The sequence below is a fragment of the Cetorhinus maximus genome, chromosome 9 (genome assembly GCF_964194155.1).
Source record: "Cetorhinus maximus chromosome 9, sCetMax3.hap1.1, whole genome shotgun sequence".
NCBI classification, from domain to species: Eukaryota; Metazoa; Chordata; class Chondrichthyes; order Lamniformes; family Cetorhinidae; genus Cetorhinus; species Cetorhinus maximus.
Window position 1 is genome coordinate 93,509,422 of NC_135887.1, and position 25,083 is coordinate 93,534,504.

The window sequence follows — 25,083 nt, forward strand, 5'->3', positions numbered from 1 at the left end:
CAATTGAAAGACAGGAAGTGTACAGGGAACTGGGAGATATTCACAGATGATTGTGAAGGGTACGAGGTGCACCCAGAACAGTTGCTGCAGCAGGAATGAAGTGTACCTTCTGGAAATGTGTGAGTACCCTCATTCCTCATATTTCTGGGATACATGTTATTCCCCTGAAGAATAAGGAATGCCTGGCTAATTTTAATTTCTTCATCTAAGTCTCAAAGCACGGAGCCCAACTGTGATCTTGAAGCTGAGATTTGCTAGCCTCATATAATCATAAGGAAAAAAATGAAGGCTTACATTTCTGTGGCGCTTTTCATAACCAGCGGACATCTCAAAGCTCTTTATAGCCAACAAAGTACTTTTGAAATGTAGTCATTGTTGAAATGTAGGAAACTAATGCATATCGTTCATATATGAATTAAAATGCAAGTTTCCTTTCCCCAAAGGCATTCCTGCAGCTCTAATGATACATCAACAGTGTCAGACAGCAGAGAATCAACTGAAGGTGGCATTTGATGGGGACTCAGTGTTATTCTCAGATGAGGCTGATGTTGTATTCAGAGAGGAGGGTCTAGATGGGGTCATCAAGTATGAGAAGGACCTGGAGCATGTTCCTATTGGAGAGGTAAGGTTTATATTGTTTTATCAGAAATTGTTGTGTGATATTCAGAATTTTGCTTCAGTGCTTAGCCATCTTCTCTGCACTCCATATTTATACCTTACATATCACCCTGAAGCACCTTTGCTGCACCCCAACACCTGATGCTAACAGGCTAACCTAGCAACTGCAATTCTTCAGGCAGGGAAATGGAGAAGTGCAATTAGGATATTTGCCTGTTACATCAAGAGTAGTAGCTGGCACATATCATAGTCTTTCCACATGAGGCTTATACTTTATCTTAAAGCTCTTTTGTGTATTGTGCTGGTGTCTATTTCAGGCATGCCATCTGGGTAGTTTTTGAGTGGAGGGTATACACTTCCTCACAGGAAAAGGAGGGAACAAAAAGAACAAAGAACAAAGAAAAGTACAGCACAGGAACAGGCCCTTCGGCCCTCCAAGCCTGCGCCGATCATATTGCCCGTCAACTAAAACATTTTGCACTTCCGGGGTCCGTATCCCTCTATTCCCATCCTATTCATGTATTTGTCAAGCTGCCTCTTAAATACCACTATCGTACCTGCTTCCACCACCTCCTCTGGCAGCGAATTCCAGACACTCACTACCCTCTGCGTAAAAAACTTACCCCGCATATCTCCTCTATAGTTTTCTCCTCTCACCTTAAATCTATGTCCTCTAGTAATTGACTCTTCCACCCTGGGAAAAAGCTTCTGACTATCTACTCTGTCCATGCCACTCATAATTTTGTAAACTTCTATCAAGTCGCCCCTCAATCTCCGTCGCTCTAGTGAGAACAATCCGAGTTTCTCCAACCTCTCCTCATAGCTAATAACCTCCAGACCGGGCAGCATCCTGGTAAACCTCCTCTGCACCCTCTCCAATGCCTCCATATCCTTCTGGTAATGTGGTGACCAGAATTGCACGCAATATTCCAAGTGTGGCCTAACCAAGGCTCTATACAGCTGCAGAATGACTTCCCAGCTTTTATACTCAATACCCCTGCCAATGAAGGCAAGCATGCCATATGCCTTCCTGACTACCTTATCCACCTGCGTTGCCACTTTCAGTGACCTGTGGACCTGTACACCCAGATCCCTCTGCCTGTCAATGCACATAAGGGTTCTGCCATTTACAGTATAATTCCTGCCTGTATTAGACCTTCCAAAATGCATTACCTCGCAAGTCAGTTCATTCCATTAAAATTATAAATAGCCTCTTTTCACTTGCTCTGTGGTCTTTAGGAATAGCCTTGCTTCCAAAAAGTATTTTCTTTCACCGTTTCACTGGTGAGAAGGAGAGCAAGCAGTGATGCAAACTAGCTTTGATCAACATCCCACAGTCCAGAAGTCAGTGAATGGAGCAGTGAATCTTTCAAGGGTCACAATGAAGGTAAACCAGGAACTGGATGTAAATGAGTCCCAGTTTGTATTGTTAGTTTGCTATGTATGGTATTTATTCACTTTCTAATATTTTCTGATTTCTGTTAATTTTAGTAAATCTGTAAACAACTGTGCATTTACAGATTCACTGAAGTTGACAGAAAAATATTGTGGGATTGGGCTGCTTCTATTTTGAAGACGCAGTGTGCAATTAGTGTAAGTCAAGGCCTCTATCCATATTCCATACTTTTGCTGAACCTCAGCCTACCTCACCCAAGAGAGTGCAGCTGAGGACAACAGTAGCAAGAAAGGATGTCTACTGCAATCGATTGCGAGAAAAATTAGATTCCGTGGCACCTGTGTTTTGGGTGCGATGGGGCCTCCTTCAACTCGAAAAAGGCTTCCATGATGACGCTCACAATTTCGAGAGGAAGTGCACCATACGCCACATTTGTAAACAAGGTGGCCAACCTTCCTGAATTGTCTGGGATTGTTCTGGAATTTGCCTTCCTATCCCACGTCCCATGCATGGGCTTCAAAGGGCACCATTTGTCCCGGATATTCTGGGCAGCATCTGAGACGAATGCTTAGAGCCTCCTCTTGCCACTGCCCAAGTATCTTTGGTGTCGGTGTCTGCACCTGTGCACTGTGCTGCTGCACAGTGCAGCCCACTTCATTCAGCCACAAGGAACAAGAGAACCGACCAGCACTCTGCCCTCTGAGGGTTGTTAGGCTAAGGCACAATTGGCAGATCTGTGGTTGGGTTGGGTGGGGATCTGGGGGTGGGTCTGGCAGGGGAGGCAGTCAAGCAGAGGTCAGGCGACAACTGGGGGGAGGGGGGGTGCTCCGTCAGCAGCAGCACCCTCGGGCCTAGGCCTGGCACAGCCCTGAGGAGGAGTACATCCAGGCAGGCCTGAGGGGGTGTGTGGGAGAGGAGCTGCAGAGTGAGTGGGGGAAAAGGAGATTGCCAAGAGGGGCTTTGAGTAATGAGTGAGGGACAGGAGGAGTTGGGGAAGGAGCTTCTGAGTAGGAAGGAGAAGGGGATTGAGGGAGGGGCTTCTGAGTGAGCAGGAGGAAGGGGGGTTGGGGAGAAGGACCCCTGAGTATGTTTGTCCCGGGAGGGAAGTTGGGCAGAGGTGTGGGTGTGTGTGTTTATATGTTGCGGAGCAATGTGAAGCAGAGCTGTGAGGGAGTAGTGCACAGAATGCTGGCAGGGCTGGGGAGATAGACTGTAGGTAAAGAATTTTACATGTAGTATGTCATAATGGGCATGGTCTTTTGTCTGAGCAAATCATTTGGGCTTCCTTGACCCTCGATCTTGTGCACAACTGATTATGATGTACGAAGGACCCCTCTCACCAGCATCATTTAAAGGGATCATGAACTATATTTAAATGTTAGTTGCTGGAATATTCTGGCTGTCGGTGCCATACTTGGTGATTTGGTGAGCTTTTCTATACTTGTCTGTGTGTGGTTTCAATAAACTACAGGGAGTGAACCAGTTAGTGCTGAGGTATTTTTTCTGGTTGCTTCAAGGTTTGTGCTGAAATTAGTTATTTGCAGATGTGGTTAACCTAATAGACCTTCCTGTTAAAATTGAGTATGATTGGGAGAATGAAGAAAGGCCACGGAGAACAGAACAAGCTGCTAGATGATTGAGAAGAAGGGGACTCTCAGCAGGTGGGTGTTTAGGGAACAATTCTCCTATTTAAACGTCAGCTATCACCTCATTGCCTGTGGCTGTCAAGGTAACCGTGACTGCATTTATTTCCTTTCACGCGATATGAGATAGCTGCCAAAGCAGCATTTATTGCCTATCCTTAATCGCTTGCACAAGGTACTCCCCTAGTGACTCCAGAATAGCTGATAGAATACTGCTGACTCTCAGCGGAGAACATATTTGGAGCAGGAGTAGGCCATTCGGCCCCTTGAGCCTGCTCCACCATTTTATAAGATCATGGCTGATCTGATTGTGGCCTCAATTCCATTTTCCCTTTTCTTCCTAATTCCTATACCTTTTGACTCCCTTGTCAATCAAGAATCCACCTAGGAGACTTTGAAGGGTGATTTTGAGCAACTTTAGGAGGACCAACTTCAGACTGCACCATTTCTGCCTGGACTGCCAAAGTCTGGGCTGGCTGGCTGACAGGCAACAGCAAAAGCACTGGTGGAGTGGCAGGGGTGAGAACATAAATACAATAATCCTGAGGTTGAACAGGTTTGTACTCCAAGGAGACACTGCCACTCCCCTGGGTGGTGCCTTAGCAATCTGCTGGAGGACACTTTTTAATATTTTCATGGGATTGTTTCCATTGTTATGGACAGGAGAGAGAGAAACTGAATTTCTTTATCCTCTCCCCATCTGTTCAGATGCAGAGGTGCTTTGAATTATTTTTAAAGTAGGCTGTGGTGTGTTTCCCCAAATTCTCAGTTTGTGTGATCCAATTTACGATAACTCACAGCAAATTCACGTTATGATTAACTCAGAAAGTTAGTTTATTCACATTCAAACCCAGGAGGGGTGGGGGTGGAGGGGGAATGTTTACAAACTTATACACGCACAGTACATGGGGATAGAAAAGAGGAAGATTTACAACTATGGGCAACAGTAAAAGACCCACAGAAGTGAATATTAGTTTACTTGATTTCCAGAGTCCAAGAAGTCAAAGTCCAGTGGATGTTTCCTTTGTGGTGAAGTTCAGTCCAGGTGAGTTCCTGGTTGGAGACAGCAACAGGAAAATCCTTGAAATGAAGGACACTGCAGCACGATAGACTTTCTGCGCTTAGACCATTTGGCAGGCATTGATCAGAGACTTTTAAAATCAAATAGGCTTCGAGGATTTGAGAGTAGCCAGCTGCTTGGTTAGCCGGGCTGTTGGAGTTTTTTCCAGTTGGTGTTAAATCAGCAGACTGAGCTGTGAGGCTAGAAATGTAATATTAAAACCATCCAAAAGGCTAGAAGCATGGGGAGTCATGTGACATGGCCCAGTAGTGAGTTAATTGCAGCCTTGTGGCTAAAATCCATTGTTTCTCTTAGGAGCAAAACGGTGGCTGTTAACACTTAGATAAAAGCAAAAAACTGCGGATGCTGGAAATCCAAAACAAAAATACCTGGAAAAACTCAGCAGGACTGGCAGCTTCTGCAGAGAGGAGCACAATTAACGTTTCGAGTTCTGTTGAAGGGTCATTCGGACTCGAAACGTTAATTGTGTTCCTCTCCGCAGATGCTGCCAGACCTGCTGAGTTTTTCCAGGTATTTTTGTTTTTGTTTTGGTTGTTAACACTTATTCGGGTATAACTAGTTTTGATGTCTTTGTCTTTGTTATCATCCCGGCTGGGGGAGTCAGTTTGTCTTTTAGTCATCTAGTTTCGTGATTATAATGTGGTCTTACAATGAGGTGTGATATTTCACAAGGATGTGAGTGGAAATCTTTTATTCTTGTAGTCTCTGTTGGAACCTTCCAGAACAGATGGTCAATCTTGTGAGTCATGTGACCTGTAGCGGCCATATTGTGTTTCAGCAGAAGTCCGTTTTAAAATAGCAAGAAGAATAAAGTTTTGATACATATAATTTTGATTTCTTTTCATGTCATATTGACACAACATCCATTCCCAATTATCCTTGAACCAAGTGGCTTGCTAGGCTATTTCAGAGGGCGGCTAAGAGTCACATGTAGGCCAGACCAGGTAAGGATAGCAGATTTCCTTTCCTATAGGACAGTAGTGAACCAGATGGATTTTTATGACAATCTGTTAGTTCCATGGCACAATGCTTAGACTAGCTTTCAATTCCAGATTTTTTTTAATCAATTGAATTTATTAATTAATGGAATTCCAATTCCACCAGCTGCGGTGGTGGAATTCGAACCAATGTTCCTGGAGCATTAGCCTGAAGGCCCTCTGGATTACTAGTTCAATGACATTATCACTATGCCACTGTCCTATGTATTATAAATAGCCATCTCCCCTGGTTTTTTGTATTTTTGTTTGATGTTTTCTGATTTACCTTCTGTCGCTGTTGTCCTTATAGTGTACATAGCATTTGCTGCATATTTCTTCTACAAGTAGTTTTCCATTTATAGGTGCAAGGGCAAACAATTTGTAACTCTTCACTCTTTAGAAAACATACACAGGCACACACCAGATCCTCAATGTTGTTAAACGATGTCCCAGCACATACATCAAACAACCGCTTCCTGCAAGTGTTAGCAAGGAAAGACATGAACAATATGGCCTGCTCAAAAAGCAGCATCAAGGCAGCCTATTTGTGTTTACAAACCCCCTATAATGACCAATGCAATAATGACAAGATAATTTGTTTCGCTTGGTGTTGGTTGAGGGATAAATATTCACCAGGACATCAGGAAGGACTCCCCAGCTCTTATTCAAATAGTGCCATGGGAAGTTTTAAGTCCACATATGCAGGCAGACAAGATCTTTAACTTAATGCCTCATCTGATCGTACCTTTGACAGCATAGTACAAACAGCGGTTAAGTAAATCACCTGATTTAGTGATGTATGCTGAGTGATAAATGCTCTCCACAGCACAAGGAAGAACTCTGCTGCGCTTCTTTGAATCTTCTACATCCAATTGATAGGACAGACAAGGCATTGCTTTAACCAGAAAGACAGCTCCTCCAGTGGTGCAGCACTTCTTCAGAACTACACTGAAATGTCAGTTGAGATTATGTACTGAAGTCTCTGGAATGGAACTTAATCGCATGATCTTCTGATTTAAATGCATTTGAAAGAGTTCTGTAGACTGAGACCTAGAAAGCTGAGAGTTCTGCCATTAATGGGGATGAGGGATGAGCTGTATTAAGTTTCAAGGGAGTAAGGCAAGGCTGGTTGGCCTCTAATGCCCGGAGTATTACAGGTAAAACGGATGAGTTAAGGGTGAGTATTGACACGTGGAATTGTGATATAGTAGCCATCACAGAGATGTAGTTGAGGGAGGGGCAGGATTAGCAGCTCAACATTCCAGGATATAGAATCTCCAGGCGAGACGGGGAGAGGGTAAAAGAGGAGGAGGCATTGCATTATTAGTTAAGGAGTCAGTTACTGCAGTAAGGAGAGATGATATCTTGGAGGAGGCATCGAATGAAGCTTTATGGGTAGAGCTTAGGAATAAAAAAGGGGCAGCCACATTGTTAGGTGTTTATTATAGACCCCCAAATAGTCAGCGGGAAATTGAGGAGCAAATATGTGCACAATTCGCGGAGGTGTGTAAACACAATAACAATAGGGTAATTATATTAGGTGATTTCAACTTTCCCAACATTAATTGGGATAGACATAGGGCAGAATTTTTCCTTTGATGGGTGGGTGGGCCCCACTGGCTTGGCGGCGGGCGGGAAGCTGAACTCTGCCGCCAAGATGGACCCTGCCGCCATTTTGAGTGGGCTGGCCAACGGGAAGCGCTATGCGCTTCCTGTGCGGGGGAGGAGGGATTTCTCGGCTGTCAAAGTGCGCTCTTTCGCACGTGCATGTGAAAGAGCGTACATCTCCCTGATACTAAGTGCTGTCTCAGGGAGATCACTGACAGTGCTTCAAAGTTTAAAAATAGAAAAATTAAAAAACTATTAACATGTCCCCTCATATGATTATGTCACATGAGATGAGACATGTTAATAAATATGACTGAAAGTTTATTAAAGTTTTTTAAAACAGACATGAAACCTCATCCCGAGGTTTCATGTTTTTTCAGAAGCCCGCTGGGACTCCTGGCCTGTCCACCAGCCTTAAGGTTGGACGGGCAGGGCCTTTAATTGTCTTAATTATCCTGTCAATGCCCTCACTTGGCCATTGACAGGTCGGCGGGCGGATAGCTGATCGCGCTGTCCGCCCACCTTCCTGAATATTTAAATGGGGCGGGATGAACCCCCGACGTCATCCCGCGTCATTTTTGTGTCGGCGAGCGGACCCTGCTCCCAACTCGCCAACGTAAAAAATCTGGCCATAGTGTTAACGGCTTGGATGGAGTGGATTTCTTGAAATGTGTACAGGAGAACTTTTTAGGTCAATATGTAGAGGGTCCAACAAGGGACGGTGCAGTGCTGGACCTAATTCTGGAGAATGAAGCCGGACAGGTGGCTGAGGTGGTGGTGGGGGAGCATTTTAATGATAGTGACCACAACATGGTACAATTTAAGCTTGTTTTGGACAACGAAAGAGACAAGTTGCAAAAAAATGTTTTGGATTGGGGGAGAGCGGATTTTAGTAAAATAAGGCAGGATCTGGACAAGGTAGGCTGGGAACAGCTACTTGTGGGGACATCTACAGAAGAGCAGTGGGGGGGGCGTTCAAAATGGAAATGGGAAGGGTACAGGCTCAACGTGTTCCCTCTAGGGTTATAGGAAGGAGTAACAAGCCCAGAGAACCATGGATGACCAGAGATATTCAGGATACGATGAAAAGGAAAAGAGAGGCTTTTCGCAGGTACAAGGGGAGCAAATCAGCAAAGGCATTAGTGGATTACAGACAGTGCAGGGTGGAGTTTAAGAAAGCAATTAGGAGAGCAAGGAGGGGATATGAGAAAGCTCTGGCTGGTAGAAGTAGGGAAAATCCCAAGATATTCTATAAGTATCTCAATGGGAAGAGGATAACCAAGAAAAGAGTAGGGACCAAGGGGGAAATCTGGTTGGAGCCAGAGGACATCAGTAGAGTGTTCAACGAATTATTCACATCTGTCTTCACCCAAGAGAATGAGGAGGAAGGTATGGAACTTAGGGAGAGGGACTGCGAGGTTCTTGAGCAAATTGATACAGGGAGTGACAAGGTATTAGAGATGTTGGCAGGCTTAAAAGTGGACAAATCTCCAGGTCCAGATGATTTGTGTCCCAGACTACTGAGGGAGGCAAGGGAGGAGATTGCAGGGGCTCTGACCCAAATTTTTAATTCCGCTCTGGCCACGGGGGAGGTGCCAGAGGACTGGAGAACAGCTAACGTGGTTCCGCTATTTAAGAAGGGTTGTAGAGATAAGCCAGGGAACTACAGGCCAGTGAGTCTCACGTAAGTGATAGGGAAACTATTGGAGAAAATTCTGAAGGAGAGAATCTATCTCCACTTGGAGAGGCAAGGTTTGATCAGGGGTAGTCAGCATGGCTTTGTCAGACGGAGGTCATGCCTAACAAATTTGATTGAATTTTTTGAGGAGGTGACCAGGTGTGTAGATGAGGATAGTGCAGTTTATGTAGTTTAAATGGATTTCAGCAAATCCTTTGACAAGGTCCCACATGGGAGACTTATAAAGAGGGCAAATGTACATGGGATACAGGGTAATTTGAGAAGATGGATTCAAAATTGGCTTAGTTGTAGGAGACAGAGGGTGATGACAGAAGGCTGCTTTAGTGACTGGAAGCCAGTGTCCAGTGGTGTACCACAGGAATCTGTGCTCGGTCCCCTATCATTCATCATTTACATAAACGACATAGATGACTATGTGGGGGTAGGATTAGTAAGTTTGCGGATGACACAAAGATTGGCCGGGTGGTTAACAGTGAGATTGAGTGTCTTGGGCTACAGGAAGATATAGAAGGGATAGTCAAATGGGCAGATAAGTGGCAGGTGGAATTTAACCCTGAAAAGTGTGAGGTGATACACTTTGGAAGGAGTAATTTGACAAGGAAGCATTCAATGAACGACATGACACCAGGAAGTTCTGAGAAACAAAGGGACCTTGGCGTGTGTGTCCATAGATCTCTGAAGGTGGAGGGCATGTTAGTAGGGTGGTGAAAAAGACATATGGGACACTTGCCTTTTTCAATCGAGGCATAGATTATAAAAATAGGGAGGTCATGTTGGAGTTGTATAAAACCTTGGTGAGGCCGCAGCTGGAGTACTGTGTGCAGTTCTGGTCGCCATATTGTAGGAAGGATGTGATTGTACTGGAGGGGGTGCAGTGAAGATTCATCAGGATGTTGCCTGGGATGAAACATTTAAGTTATGAAGAGAGGTTGGATAGACTTGGGTTGTTTTCGTTGGAGCAGAGAAGACTGAGGGCGACCTGATCGAGGTGTACAAGATTATGAGGGGCATGGACAGGGTAGATAGGGAGCAGCTGTTCCCCTTAGTTGAAGGGTCAGTCACGAGAGGCCACAAGTTCAAGGTGAGAGGCAGGAGGTTTAGCGGGCATATGAGGAAAAATTTTTTACCCAGAGGGTGGTGATGGTCTGGAATGTGCTGCCTGGGAGGGTGGTGGAGGCGGGCTGCCTCACATCCTTAAAAAGTACCTGGATGAGCACTTGGCATATCATAACATTCAAGGCTATGGGCCAAGTGCTGGTAAATGGGATTAGGTAGGTAGGTCAGGTGTTTGTTAGGTGTTTCTCACGTGTCGGTGCAGACTCGATGGGCCAAAGGGCCTCTTCTGCACTGTCTGATTCTGTGAGGGATTGAGAAGAAAGAAAAAATGCTGACCAGAATTTGAGGGGAAAATGGCTCTGGTGGGGATCAAAATTGGAAGAGGTAACCAAGATAGAGAAGGGAAAGGCTGTGGAGAAATTTATAGGTGAAGATTAGCATTTTGACAGAAGGCACTAGGGAATAGGAAGCCAATGCAGGGGAAGAAGTATTGGCGTGATGGGGAATGTAAGAGGATGGGCTACAGAAATTTGGATGAAATGGAGTTTGTGCATGTGGAGATCAGAGGGTGCTGCTTAGGAGAGTGTTCGAAATATAAATTTGGGAAGTGACCAGAGCGTGGTTTCAGTCAGCGGTCGTGAAAATGAGGTTGCAGATTGAAGCTGTCCAGCTTGAAGGTGACATACGAACATATGAAATAAGAGCAGAGGTAGGCCGTTCAGCCCCTTGAGCCTGCTCCGTCAATCAATACGGTCATGGCTGATTCGTTTGTGCTTCAAATTCCATATTCCCATTCGTATGGTCCCAATTGCTAAGTGATCAAGCACCCATGCAGCTTAGAGGGAACAATGGTGCTAGCATGTGAGCTATGTAACTCACTTCTGTGACATCTTTTAACAACATTGAGAATCTGTAGATGTAGCCTGAGCGAGCAGTGAGAGAAGGAGATGGAATCCTTTCCAAGATTACATAGGAGTTTTTGGTGGAGATGGAATGTAGGTGCTCAATTGGAGGAAATTCTGGCTGATCAGTGGCTTGGTTTTGAAGAGCCAGCCTGGCAGCAAATGGATGATTGTAGAGTCAAGGAAAGTGGTAGAGAAATGGAGCTGAATGCTGTCATTATAGAGACAGTAACTGATCTAGATACACTCCAGAATTTCCTTATCCAGCATGTCACTCATTGATATTTTGATCTTTTTTAAAAATTTGACCTATTCAATGTTTACCATTCTTAAAATCAAACTATGAAAAGCCTATCCCTCACCTCTTGTCCTCGAAACACTCTCCTTGCTCCTTCATTCACTTCCACTGCTGTTCTCTTCCTCCATTACGACATTATGATGTGTCGTAATGTGAACTTGCTGATGGACTTGCACATGAGTCCATCTTTTTGCCCATGGTAGAATAATTCATCATTCCTTCATGAAAGGAGGGGAGAAAATTGGGAAAAAAAGCATGCGTTCACAATCCACGTCATTTTGCTGATGAAAAATGGTTTATGCTTTTAATATACAGCATGGAATTCACTGGAAATCTGTGCAAGCAGAAGGAAAAAATAATTTTCACTTAATCAATTAACACCGCTGCTGATTTAGTCAATCAGCATGCTATCTGGTATGGCAGTGACAAAGTTGATCTCACCTGGATCAGTGAGAGTACCACAATTGCCTCAATACCCATACGTTAGGGAGTTTGGGGCGCATCAATCCAAATTTCTGATCCGATCTCTATCCACTCACCCTGGAAAGTAATTGTATATCAACTTTGACTTATGAGATTATCAGAGTTGACTGTGAGGTGTCCACTCCTTTCCTCACAGCACTGTGGGTGTACCTACACCACATGGACTGCGGCAGCTCAAAGATGTGGCTCACCTGGCTTTGCCAGGACAATTCTCAAGGGCAATTGCCAGTGATGCTTACATCCCTGGAACAACAAAGCCTAAACTTCTGATGACACTCACTGTTGACCCTCACAATTATTGCCCAAGCTATCGGAGCAAGCCTGTGAGCTGTAACCAAGGGTAAGTAAGCAGCTTCAAAATAGGAAGGGAAAAAAAATATAACTAGAATAATGTCATAGTAATTTAAGCATGGGCTTGTTACTTATCATTTGCAGTTGGTGCCATTCATTTAATTTTACGTAAACCCCCAACACCTATATCTTTAAAATATCTGTTAAAATCTTTTTAAAAGCTCATTGTTATCCTATTAATAATTTAACTGTTCTGTTGATAGGGCCCTTTGAAGGAGTTTGCCATGATTCTTGGAGAGATGAAAAAGAAGTTTAACCAAGAGAATGACCCGATCTGCACATACCTGGTGACGGCGAGAAGTGGCAACGACCTGGGTATACGAGCCATTAAGACACTGCGTGAATGGGGACTCAAGATAGATGAAGCTTTCTTCATGGCAGGAGCTCCAAAAGGCCCAATTTTAGCCCACATCCAACCTCACATTTTCTTTGATGATAATGCACATAATATCAAAGGGGCACGTGAATATGGAATTCCATCTGCCTTTGTGCCAGGTGATTGTGTATAGTTTGAAGTGGCACTTCCCTTCTCATGGGCAGTGACAGCAATATTGGCTAGCATTACAGGGTTAATTTTTTGATTGCTCACTCTAGGAGCAGAGCCTTGCTAACCAGCTTCATTCACAGGCTATGAGTTTCTGTCCATTGAAACCATGGGCTGCAAATGCACAATTTGCTAAAATGTACTTCCAAACAGGTGAGGCTCCTCAGAAGAAGCACACATTTAGAAATTTTACCCTTGTATATTAAAGCCTTCCATCCCAATGTAGACGATACAAATTAATTTCACATGCTGAAGAGTGATTGTAAAAATATTATGGAGTTTTTTTGACTCTTAGTGCCACTCCTGGGACTTGCATCTTTCACCTTGTGAAAACAAAATTCACAGAATTTCATTTTAAAAAATCAAAACGCTAGTGCTGCAGCAGAAAATCAGTGTCCTGGTTGGTGGAATAAAAGCAGAAGTTTTAACAAGTTAAAGATGCTGATTTTCAACATGTTTTATGAACTTTGATTTTATTTTGTAAGTGGTAGAGGTTTTTTTGGCTCTTATTTCCACCTCCTTTGTTTCCTGCAATTCCATTAATTTGTTTCAAGCTCTCCTGAATTTAGGCAGCACTGGAGAGTTGTACCAAAGTGAATGGAAAGGGGTTGTAGCTTTCTAGACTGGAGTTTGGTGTCAAATTCTTGACTGCCTGGCTAAAATTACAATATTGTTTGTAAACTTGACAATTTTGGGAGATCTTTTAAACGATAAGTCTTTGAAGGCATTTTAACTGCCTCCAGGGCAAAACATGAGTTAAAATTGAGCAACTCTTTTTCCTGCTTTGATCCCACCCTGCAAGTGTTCAAATGCCAGGTGGTTGAGTCATCTGCCTGCGTCAGGGTCCTATCACTAAGCTAGGCGATTTTAATGGCCTCCTGGCCAGAGCAACCATCATGGTCACACTGACCATTGACTTCTGTGCGACATCCAATGAAGCCCCCAATAGGTAAGCGAAGTGTTTTTCTTTGTGGGATCAGGGCAACTCATCCAAATGTGTGTGACTTATCTGACCAGTGACTTCTGTTTGTGGAAGGCAACTGGCCAATGAAAAGTCATCCAGGCCTCTCACAGACACCTGAGCAGAATGTTTGGCAGCCACACACCCCTTGCCTCCCAATTCTGATTTTCCACTGGGTAGTTAAAAGCCATACAGGTATTATCAGTAAGCCAGCACAAAGGGAAGTGATCCCTTGCTGGAATTGCGCTCTGTGGAGTTTTTTTTTTAAATAGTGACAGTTGCTTATACACAGAATAGTTCCTCCTCTGTGGAGCCCTGTATCTTCTCCAATTTGCCAATAAACGTTAAAGTTGGAGAATCTGATGAGCAGCACTACATGTGGAACTCGTATCAATTTGCAGCTATGCTAATACAAGCATTGGAAGGTGGACAGATTCCAGGAAGGAATCCAGGCTTTGTTTTACATTATCCTATACTGTTGCATTGCTGGAATAGAGGGTGTACAGGGGTCCTGCAACAGAGAACATTTTCAAAGGTTAACTAAGAAAAAACAAAGAACTGTTCTTGGTCCATCCACAGTGAAATATTATGCTTAAAGAATAGATCAAACAGCCACTAAGCTTCTTTAGCTGTCCTTTTTGGCCTCCGTGTCATTTTTAGAGCTCTGAGAAGTTTTTTAGGTGAGGGATTTAAACATTGAGTATTTTCTTTCATTTGTCTTCCTTTTACATTTGTGATGCTGACAAACTATATGTGTAATTTAGGGATTGGGATTAGAGGCATTTGAGGATAATATAGATGTCTTTGTAATCTTTAAGGTTTGTGGTGCAACTTGAATTAGGTTGGCAGTGGAATCTAGGAAATGAGTCATGACGAGAGACCAAACACATCCAATGTGCTCAACCCACAGGCTACTTGCATTCCAGCAGTATGCCGAGCATGCTGGAGGGACCACATAGCTTACTCCTGCTCCTATTTCTTATGTTCTATATTGGCTTCATAAACATATGTATCTGAATATAAAATGAGCCTTATTCCTTAGCTTAGATTTGTTTTTCTTTACAGATGATGTCCTTTTTTAATATATTTACTGATTATTTACCCCCTCCCCCCTTAGTGGCTCATGAGTTTATACACTGCATGGGTGAGCCATATAGACCAGGAAAGCCCAAGTTTGATCTCTGTTCTGTGTTGAGTTAGATGATCTAGACCAGGGATGCTGCAGTTTGCATTAACTTGCCTGGATTAGGGAGGAGGGCATTGACTTGGGTTTCCTCCAAATCACCATCTGGTAACTCTTCCAATGAGTGCATATGTATGGATGTCAAGTGAAGGTGGCCCGAGTCCTGGTTATATTCTCCTCATACACAAATGACTTGGTATTTACTGTCTATGTTTGCACGAAGAGAATTATTTTGTTTGAGGCATTGGTACCAATGGAACATTACTCTAGAAAGAAAGCAATATATTCAGAACAGAGAAGGGAGCAATGATTACCAATTGATCATCACAAATGGCAATGTTTCATTATTGCAGAAGCTGCTATAAGTGGAACTGAACTAACAGAGCACATCCAAAAATGCATTTGAGCATTACAACATTCCAAGTTATATTCTTCCAGCTTGAGAACAAATTCCCAACAATGTAGTTGCTGATATTGTCCCTGCTGAATGATCACAACCATTTTGTTTTGGAGAGAAAACTATTGATAAATTATAAAACCAAAGAGATTTTTGGATTTTCCTTAACTGCAAAGGTTCTCCAATATATGCAGAGAATTTAAGGCTCCACCCACTGCACTCCTGTTTGAATGGTATCTTACAAGTCCTTGGTATGTGAGACTTTGTGTTCTTGCTTATGCAATGGCTGCTGCTAATGATATTACAACCCTATACTCTTGTGGCAGAAGGAATGAAGGCAGAAAAAGTTGTACCAACCAGTCTGCCACTTCAGAAAGGCAACTTCTGTTGTTCAGGAATTGAGAAGGTTTATGTCCAAAGGCCGCATGGTACCGTCCCGTCAATTAAAGGTGATGATGATTGGAAAAATAGAAATGCAATGAAACACTTTTTTATTTTGATACTGTTCCAACTTTTTCCCTGCAGACAAGACATTGTGCCTAGAAGTTCTGGACCCTATAGCTAGGTATCATACTGCGATTTTAAAACAATAGCTTGCTTAAACGTATCACCTAATGGCCTTTTTAGGTTTGAAGAAAATGATATAAAAATGCAGTCTGTAATATAGCTTGAATTATGTGAAATAAAGGACATCTTATCAACCTTACAGTATCTGAGATAATGTTATAAGGAAATACCATACAGTAGATTAGATGGTGTCATAAATTGCAAGATCAAAGCCAAAGTGCCAACTAATTTAGATAATCTAAATTTCGATTTAGATCAGCAAAAAAAATTAAGTACTTAGTTCCACAGTCACTAGGACTGAATATTTTATAAGGCTGTGGTTATATTGTAACTATCAATCTTCGTAAGTATAGATCTTGTAGAAAAATAGCACTGTAAATATGGGTAATGGAGATCTTATAGGATAATAACACATCCTGTTTCTATAGTAAATAAAGATCTTGTAGGAAAATTTCACATGCTATGTATCTAACAGAGGAATAGCAAACCCTCTATACATGTGACTGGGTAATATCGCACATTAGCCCAGAAATTCCACTGGTTCATGGGATGGAATTAGGATGCTTAGCTGGAAAGTGGTGTTTCTGTCCCTTTACAACTGCGATCCTGAACTCCATTTGAGGAGGCAGGCAATTCTCCACTCTATACTGATGTTTTCTTGGGGAGGTGCCTTTCCTGAGCTGCCCCAGAGATACTGCCAGATAACTCAAGTGTCTCTGTCTACAAGAAATTGTGTGCTATGTGGGCCTCACTCAGAACAAATTTTAGAACAGTTGACCCTAGAGGGATTGTTATAGCTTGAATCAAGGGCCTACCATGAAGAATCTATCCAGAAAGTCTTTTAAATTCTTGCATTTGTTGGCCTGAGCAGTCTTGATCCTTTCATGGAGAAGTGAGGGGCTGCACCATCATCCTATCGCTTCAGGCGAGTGGCCACCCCTTTAAGTGTTACCTGGAGAATGAACAACCAGCCTTACAAATTAATAAGTCTACCTGCAGGATTTGGGATAGGATAGTGGGGTAAGTGGATTAAGTTCTGCCCGGTCCAGGGATGCACCATCAAAATCAAATATACTGTCATATATTTATAATGGTGGAGGAGTAGTGCATTTTGTATGCACATAATAAGAACACAGCGCAGCCTATATTTTGTTTCACAAAGAGGAGTGAGGTGAGAATTATTTTTTCAGTATCCAACTGGGCTTTCATCCTTTTAAATAATGTAGCCTGAGTCATGTTTTCCTAGCCAAGGTTATTGGGAATTAGGTTTCAGTTGTTGCCAATCAGTGCTGAAAAGCTCATTCTTGAGGATTGGGTTCCATGCAAAATGTAATTTAGATTAAGCTGTATTTAATCAAATTATGCAACACTATTCAATACTATTATAAGCAGTATAGTTCCTTATTCAGAAAATGTTGTCCTTGCACTTATACAAAGGCAAGAAAAGACCAGGTGGTTTCATCAAGTTGTTTTTCCTAGATCTGAGAATAATTCAGTTATATTCCGATTTATAATACATTAGCTTTTTGATGGTATTATGTAAAATAGTTGGGAAACAGCTAGGGGCCTAGATTGCTATTTATTCTGTACTATACAAAAATGAGTTGATGAATGCTGTCAACATCTACAATAAACCCAACAGGTTTTACAAAATGCTGTTGTTTTTGTACTCTTTCAAGCCTGTAATTGCCTTCACCTCGCAATGGAGCTGTGTGTACAGTGGAAGTGTAGAGACTTTGAATGTATCAACTTATCACAATAAACGTATCAAATTTTTGTGATAGAGCACTGCTTGTCAGGAATAAACTAACAGTCCAAAAGAAGTGAATGTAAAGTGACTAGCTTGTTCTTGCTGAGCTGCCGACCCAATATTCACCCCATAACGAGCACTGCCTTCTCTGTAACATCATCCGCCTCTACCCATCTGCTGCTGAAATCCTTATCCATGCCTTTGTCATTTCCAGAATCAACTATTCAGGTGCTCTCCTGGCTGGCTTCCCTCATCCAGTCTCCATCTGTAAACCAGTTCATACTGCTTGTAAACTATACCTCACCAAGTTCTGCTCACCTATCATTTCTATCTTTGCTGACCTATATAGACTCAATGCCTCAAATTTTAAATGGCCATCCTTGTGTTTAAATCACTCCATGTCCTCACCCTTCCTTATCTCCCTAATCTGCAGATTTACAACTACTGTACCCTGTCCCGCTCTTCCATTTCTCTGACTTTAGGCATCTTTCTCCCTTCGATTCTGATTTGCCATTAGCGGCCATGCCTTTAGCAGCCTAAGCCCCATGCCCTAGAATTCCCCAAAGTCTTTTTGCCTTTCCTCTTCACTCCTTACAAACCACCTTTTTGACCAAGCCATCGGCCATCCTCTCTAAAATGTTCTTCTTTGGCTCAGTTTCCATTTTTTTTCTTTACACCTCAGGTATTTGAGACACTTAATTGCATCAAAGGCACTACGCAATCGCTGAGAAGGAGCTAATTGGGACTGTACCCAAGCCATGAGTTAATACCTTCAGGAGAGTAGAGAAGAACTCACTTGCATAGATTTTCTAATAGGTGTTTTAAAGTAAACACTAGATCATTTATTTACTGCAGGTGCTTTAAATCTGCTTTAAAATATAGGCACCATCTGGCCTACTCACTGGCACAAAAAGTTTGTTCACCAGTGTGTATTGAAGCACAAGTACCAAAACTGCACACACTTTCTGCTGAAGACACTGACTCTTCTTGAATTCTGACTTCTCATCCTCAGCTTTCTAATGGCGCACCCAAGTGACTATTCTTCAGATGTAAGCCCTAGACACCCATTCCTGGATTTTCTGACAAAGGTGTGGTTAAGTGGGCCCATTGCTCAGGCTCACCTACAACTGCAATGTAGAGGGCAAGCCTGGCCAAATGTTTTCAATGGGAGTTCCCTCCCTATGTTTGAATAAGCTTGCAGGCACAAGACAAACTTGCCCAGGGAACTTGGCCTGGCTGAGGTCCTGAAAATCTTAAATGAGTTTTAGTTAGCCATTAAAGAGAAAATTGTGGTTCGGAACACAGGAACAGGAGAAGACCGTTCAGCCAGTCGAGCCTGCTCCACCATTCAGTTAGATCATAGCTGATCATCTACCTTAACACCACTTCCCCGTACTATTTCCATACTCCTTTATGTCATTAGTCTCCAGAAATCTATCAATTTCTGTTTTGAACATGCTCGATGATTGAGCTACCACAGCCTTCTGGTTTCAAAGATTCACCACCCTCTAAGTGAATAAATTCCACCTCATCTTAGTTTTAAATGGCCTACCCCTTATCCTGAGGTTATGTCCTCTGGTTTTAGACTCTCCAGCCAGGGGAACATCGTATCTAAATCCAGCCTGTCACACACTGTAAGAATTTTGTAAGTTTCAATGAGGTCATCCCTCATTTTTCAAAACTCTAGGGAATACAGCCTTGGCCTCTCCTCATAAGACAACTTCAACACCCCAGAAATTAATCTGGTGAACCTCCATTGTATTGCCTCTATGGCAGGTACATCTTTCCTTAGGTAAGGGGCCAAAACTATACGCAGTACTCCAGGTGAGGTCTCACATGGGTCTATATAACTGCAGCAATACACCTTTACTCCTGCCTCAAACCCCTTTGCGATGAAGGGCAACATACCATTTGCTTTTCAAATGCTTGTTACACCTGCATGTGACTCATGAACGAGGACACCTGCACTTCCCAACCTCTCACCATTTAAGAAATATTCTGTTTTCCCTACCAAAGTGAATAGCTTCACACTTATTCACATTATATTCCATCTGCCATGTCCATTCATTTAGCCTCTCCAAGTCATCTTGAAGCCTCCTTGCATCCTCCTCACAACTTACATTTCCACCCAATTTGGCATCATCAGCAAAGCTGGAAATATGACAACTGGTCCCCATATCCAAATCATTTATATAGATTGTGAACAGCTGCAGACCTAACACTGATACTCTTTCAAGTTATCAACAGTCACAGATTGCAACTCTTTTCGAGTACAATCACAGTTCTTGGTTTCCAGGAGTGGGACATGAACCCACAACCCTCTGATTCAAAGGCGAGGGTGCTATGAACTGAGCCACAGCTGACACCTCTCCTAACACTGATACTTGCAGTACCCCACTAGATAAATCCAACTAATACTTAACATACTTTACAAGTTGCAATAAACCTTACTTAAAGCACCTCTTTCCCCCATGCACCAAATTCCCATGTGCATCTAATTCACTACTCAGTCTGTCTTTGACATTATCTCCTCATGTGTCCCTTACTACCATGTTGTTTGAAAAGCTTGTCTCTTATATAGACCCTCTGATGAGTCACCAGCTAGTTTAGCTTCCTGCTACAGTAATTGACACCAATTGAAATAATTACTTTCAGCTGATTGACATAACTGCCATGACCAAGCAGTTCCCTCTTTAACTAGGTAGTCTAACTTAGTTGAAGGTTGTTAGTTCTATGTCAGAGCTTGACTCTTAATCTATACATAAAGCTGAAAAAGACCTACCAGGACTTGCCATGTGAACGTAATTTGTTACTCACTCAGTCTCTGTCTCATTCAGGCGTAGTCTCTTGTCTCCTCATGCATCCATTACTGGGGTCAAAAAAACTAGAAACTATTTGTCGTATAAGACTGGAGAAACATGGGTAGCATTGCTCCCTTTAATGATGAAGAGTTGATGTTTCTGCTGCAACAGGTGCCCAAAGTATGATGGCCCTATATGGAGTTGAGGACACCCTCAAACAGAAGCAAGTTGTATGGTGGAAGGTTCCTAACTGAGACTCACAGTCCCTTGAGCTTAACTGTGGAGAACTTTGCTAGCATTAAGAGAAAGGTGAAGATAGTTGTATCTGAAGATTTTGTATACCTTTCTCATAGGGTACAAACATTAGTTGACAACTCCCAAACCTCTGGGATATACCAGTTCAACTATTACCCTTTTGCACCCATTATTTAATTATGACAAAAGTGGACACCCCATATTTCTTGCAGATGGAGGGGAAAGACATTGAATGCCCAACATAAACTCAGGCCTCAAAACCAAAGACCACCGGGTATTGTTCAGGTGTTGTCAGTAACCAAGGATGCAGAGGTTAGATCTTGTTTACTAGGAATTATTTGTTCACCTCCACAATCTTTGGTCTTTATTTTCTTTCTAAAAATGCAGTTCCCATGGATTGTAGCTCACTGGTGCCATCAAGACATGTTTCACAAGACATGCTGTTATGCAGTTGTACCATCAGCTGCAGGGTGACCTGTAGGCAACACCTGAAATAAGAATGGACCTTGTTGAAGTAAAGGTTATCATAATATGAAGCTTTTATGTTATTCACTCCTTTCAATCCACCCTGAGGGCATGTTGCACATCAGGCAATCTGCAGTACATACATCTGTTAAACCAGTAACGATGCTATGTTTACAAGGGGCAACCTCTAACACTTGACCTGAACAAATTTTTTCTTTTTTATTCATTCATGGGATGTGAGCATCCCAGGCAATGCCAGCATTTATCTCATATCCCTAATTTCACTTGCTAAACTGGTAGCGAGCCACCCTCTTGAATGGTTGCAGTCCATGTGGTGTAGGTACACACACAATGTTGTTAGGGAGGGAGTTCCAGGATTTTGAGCCAGTGATAGTGAAGGAACGGCAATATAGTCCCAAGTCAGGATGGTGTGTGTGTGGCTTGGAGGGGAAATTGCAAGTGTGTGGTCCCCATGTGTCTGCTGCCTTCATTCCTCTAGGTGGGATAGGTCACAGGTTTGGAAAATGCTGTCAAAGGAGCCCCAATGGGTTGCCACAGTTCATCTTGTATATGGTGCACCCCGTCGCAAATGTGCGCCAGTGATGGAGGGAGCAAATATTTAAGATGATGGATGGGGTGCCAATGAAATTAGCTGCTTTGTCCTGGATGGTCTTGAGCTTCTCAAACGTTGTTTGAGCTGCACTGATCCAGGGAAGTGGAGAATATTCCATCATACTTCTGACTAGTGTCTTGTGAATTTGTGTCATGACTTGGCAGATGACGTGTGCCAGGCGGACCAAATCCACAAGGGAAACTTGACCATGCTATCACAGTGATTTTGCAATTTGTATTTATTTTGAGATGCATGCACTGAATTCAGAAGTAATAAGTCCACCAAGATTTTTAGAGATTTAAAAAAATTAAATTAAAATACTTATTAACAAAATAAAATATGTCATGCACATTCATTAGACTACAATTACTACTATAATAACTCCTAAAATTCCTAATTAACCTGAATCCCAGTTACACTCCCTTTAAGGCAACATCTTTTAGATTTTAAACAGATCCAGAAAATTAACACAATACCCCGGACAGTCGAATTCTAAATGGCTTTTCTCCAGTTTCAGCTTCAGTTTCGGTAGACAGCAGCCTTATGCACAAATACTGGAGGCTTCATTGAGGCTATTTCAGACACTTCTGTTAGATTTCACATGGCCTTCTTCTCACACATAGCCCTTCATTCTCCTTTATATATGTTTCTCTCTTTTTAACATGTAAATTCCATTGTTTCATATGTCTTTGAAACTGTATCTTCCTCACAAAATAAAAAAACTTTCCTTTTGCTACTATTTTTTATCTGTAACCTTTGGGAAAATAAATACATTCCTTAGCCTTGCTTATCTAGCTAGTTGTAAATAGACTAAAATCCCTTTGAAATCCAAATCTCCCTTCATTTATCAAAAAATACAAATTCCCTTCACACCTTACAGCTAAGCCAGCATCCATGTTTACTCATTAGCTTGTCAAGCACCTAGCTTTTTTTGATGAGTTAAAGCTTGCAGCCTACTTGACTCCAAATGTAATTAAATCACACAGACAGACCCAACTATACTTACCTCCATTAACCTACTTTACAATAAACCAGAAAAGTATTATAAAAAATGTTATACTTTCATGACAATTGGAAAGGCTTTTAGAAGTCAGAAGGTGAGTTACTCAGTGCAGAGTTCCCAGCTTCTGACCCACTATTGTAGCCACAGTATTTATATGGTTGGTTAAGTTTCTGCTCAATGGTAAACCCCAGGATGTTGATGATGGCGGGGGGGGGGCGGGATTTCAGCCTTGTTAATGCCATCAATGGGAGGTAGTTGATTTCTCTCTGGTCATTGTCTATCACTTGTGTGGTACAAAAGCCTGAATGTTGTGCAGGTCTTGCTGCATATGGGCACAAACTGCTTCAGCATATGAGGAGTTGCAAATGGTACTGAACACTGCAATTTCAGCAAGCATTGTGACTTCTGACCTTACGATTTTTAAAATTCTTTTCATGTGGGTATTGCTGGCAAGGCTAGCATTTGTTGTCCATCCCTAATTGCCCTTGAACTGAGTGACTTGCTAAGCCATTTCAGAGTGCAGTCAACCACATTGATGGAGTCACACATAGTTCAGACCAGGTGAGGATAGCAGATTTCCTTCCCGAAAGGGCATTAGTGAACCAGATGGGTTTTTACGACAACTGATGTTAACTTCATGGCACCATTACTGAGACTAGCTTTCAATTCCAGGCCTTTTTCAAAAAATTAATTATTCAAATTCCACCAGCTGCTGTGGTGGGATTTGAACCCAAACCCCTAGTGTCAATAGCCTTGGCCTCTGGCTGGTGACTATACCATTACACCACCATCTCCCTTATGATAGAGAGAAGGTCATTGATGAAGCAGATAAAGATTGTTGGGCCTAGGACCCTCCCCTGCAGCAATGTCCTGGGCCTGAGCTGATTAGCCTGCAACAACCACAACCATCTTCGTTTGTGCTAGGTATGACTCAAGCCATTGGAGACTTTCCCCCTGATTCCCATTGCTTTCAATTTTGCTAGCGCTCTTTGGTGCCACACTCAATCAATTGCCGTCACTCTCACCACACCCTGGAATTCAGCTCTTTTGTCTATGTTTGGGTCAGGACTGTAATGAGGTCTGGAGCCAAGTGGCCTGTGCTAGGGAGGAAAAAGAGGGAGCTCCATTTGTCACTAAAGGAATTATAGTGATAAGGTCAGATGGGTAAAGTCACTTAGGGCCCTCTTTATTTTCCCAGTTTCTGTCATGTGCCATCTACCTCCATTACTAATGCTACTAATTCAAGTCACTGGTTTTCATCACCATGTTGATATTTGGAATTGAAATAAGAGGGAAATTCTGTTTCTGAATTGGAAGATATAGACATTAAGTTTTAGTCCTTTCTGACAGGCATGCACAAAATGAGGCCCTCATGAGCACTACATTTGTTGTTCCTGGTTCATTTCTTGTCGAACCAATGGTTGATGGGGTGGTACAGATCCTGGGCTGCAAATTTAGGACCTATTAAATTCTTTACCCAAGATGCGTTAGGGTACTTCAACAGGAGCAAAAAAAAATGACAAAGTATAGGAAAAATCACTGTAGGTACACACAATAAATATTAATAATGGATACATTTTTAATATGAACATCAACTTCAAAACAAAACCCATAGAAAAATGATAGAAAACAGCTTTCATCAAGTTCAACTTTAAGGCGTTACGAGTGTAAGGTTTTAGAAGATGGTTATGTTTTACACAGTCTGCTTTAATTCAAGATAAAATGGAGCATGTGGCCTCCCACTCATTCTGCCTGGCAATATGCCTTTGTAAACTGGTTGCCATGGGGACGGGGGCCCAGGTCAAGTCCTTTTGAAAGCCAAATCCAGCTTTCACAGCTGCACACAAAGGAAAGAGCAGCTGGCCTTGCTATTGCAGACTTGCTGACTCAAAGGCCTTGTGGAGAGAGAGAGTGAGAGTCCTGGCGACAGAGACGGGAAAACAGCAGCTGGTGGGAAAAGGCTGCTCTCTACAAGCCACCAGGCAGAATGTGGATTGGAGCACATTCTCTATCTGGAGAAGCCGGACCAGTGTAAATTTAATAGATATTGGAAGATTTGCCCTGGTTTGGCCAGAAGAAGTCGCTGGAGTGGGCCTTACTAGTGTAAGTCATTTCAGGGATTCTCTGAAGACTGAGGGAAATGATTTTCAATGGACACCAGATGTTACACCTTAGCAAAATAGGGAGGAGCGAGCTTTGGAAGCTGAGGGTAACTTTGGACTTGTTCTTGTAAAGACTACAATTCTGCGGAGAGGGTGGTGTAATTTATAAACGCGGCTTGGGGGGTTTCATTTGTGTTAAGAAGTTAAGGGGAGACATCTACTGTAGTTTAGAGTACTAATTGCCTACTAAGTAATGTTTAGTCAATGTTGTTTTTAGTGTGTTTGTTACAGTAAAAGTCTTAATGTGAAATCTTGTCATGTGATCCTTTG

At 42.5% G+C, this 25,083-nt stretch overlaps 2 protein-coding genes across 3 annotated transcripts in view; one reads left to right on the top strand and one right to left on the bottom strand.

Moving 5' to 3' along the window:
- LOC144684835 (cytosolic 5'-nucleotidase 1A) overlaps nucleotides 1-17,417 on the top strand; it is a 50,800-nt gene extending 33,383 nt beyond the window's left edge. For both annotated transcript variants that reach the window (XM_078549122.1, XM_078549121.1), the window contains exons 6-7: nucleotides 444-622; nucleotides 12,316-17,417. In XM_078549122.1, the coding sequence (XP_078405248.1) occupies nucleotides 444-622; nucleotides 12,316-12,621 (485 nt within the window). In that variant the 3' untranslated portion in view covers nucleotides 12,622-17,417. The remainder of the gene's footprint in view (nucleotides 1-443; nucleotides 623-12,315) is intronic.
- The window catches only part of syt8 (synaptotagmin VIII), a 351,409-nt gene that overhangs the window by 168,951 nt on the left and 157,375 nt on the right, over nucleotides 1-25,083 (bottom strand). The window lies entirely within an intron of this gene.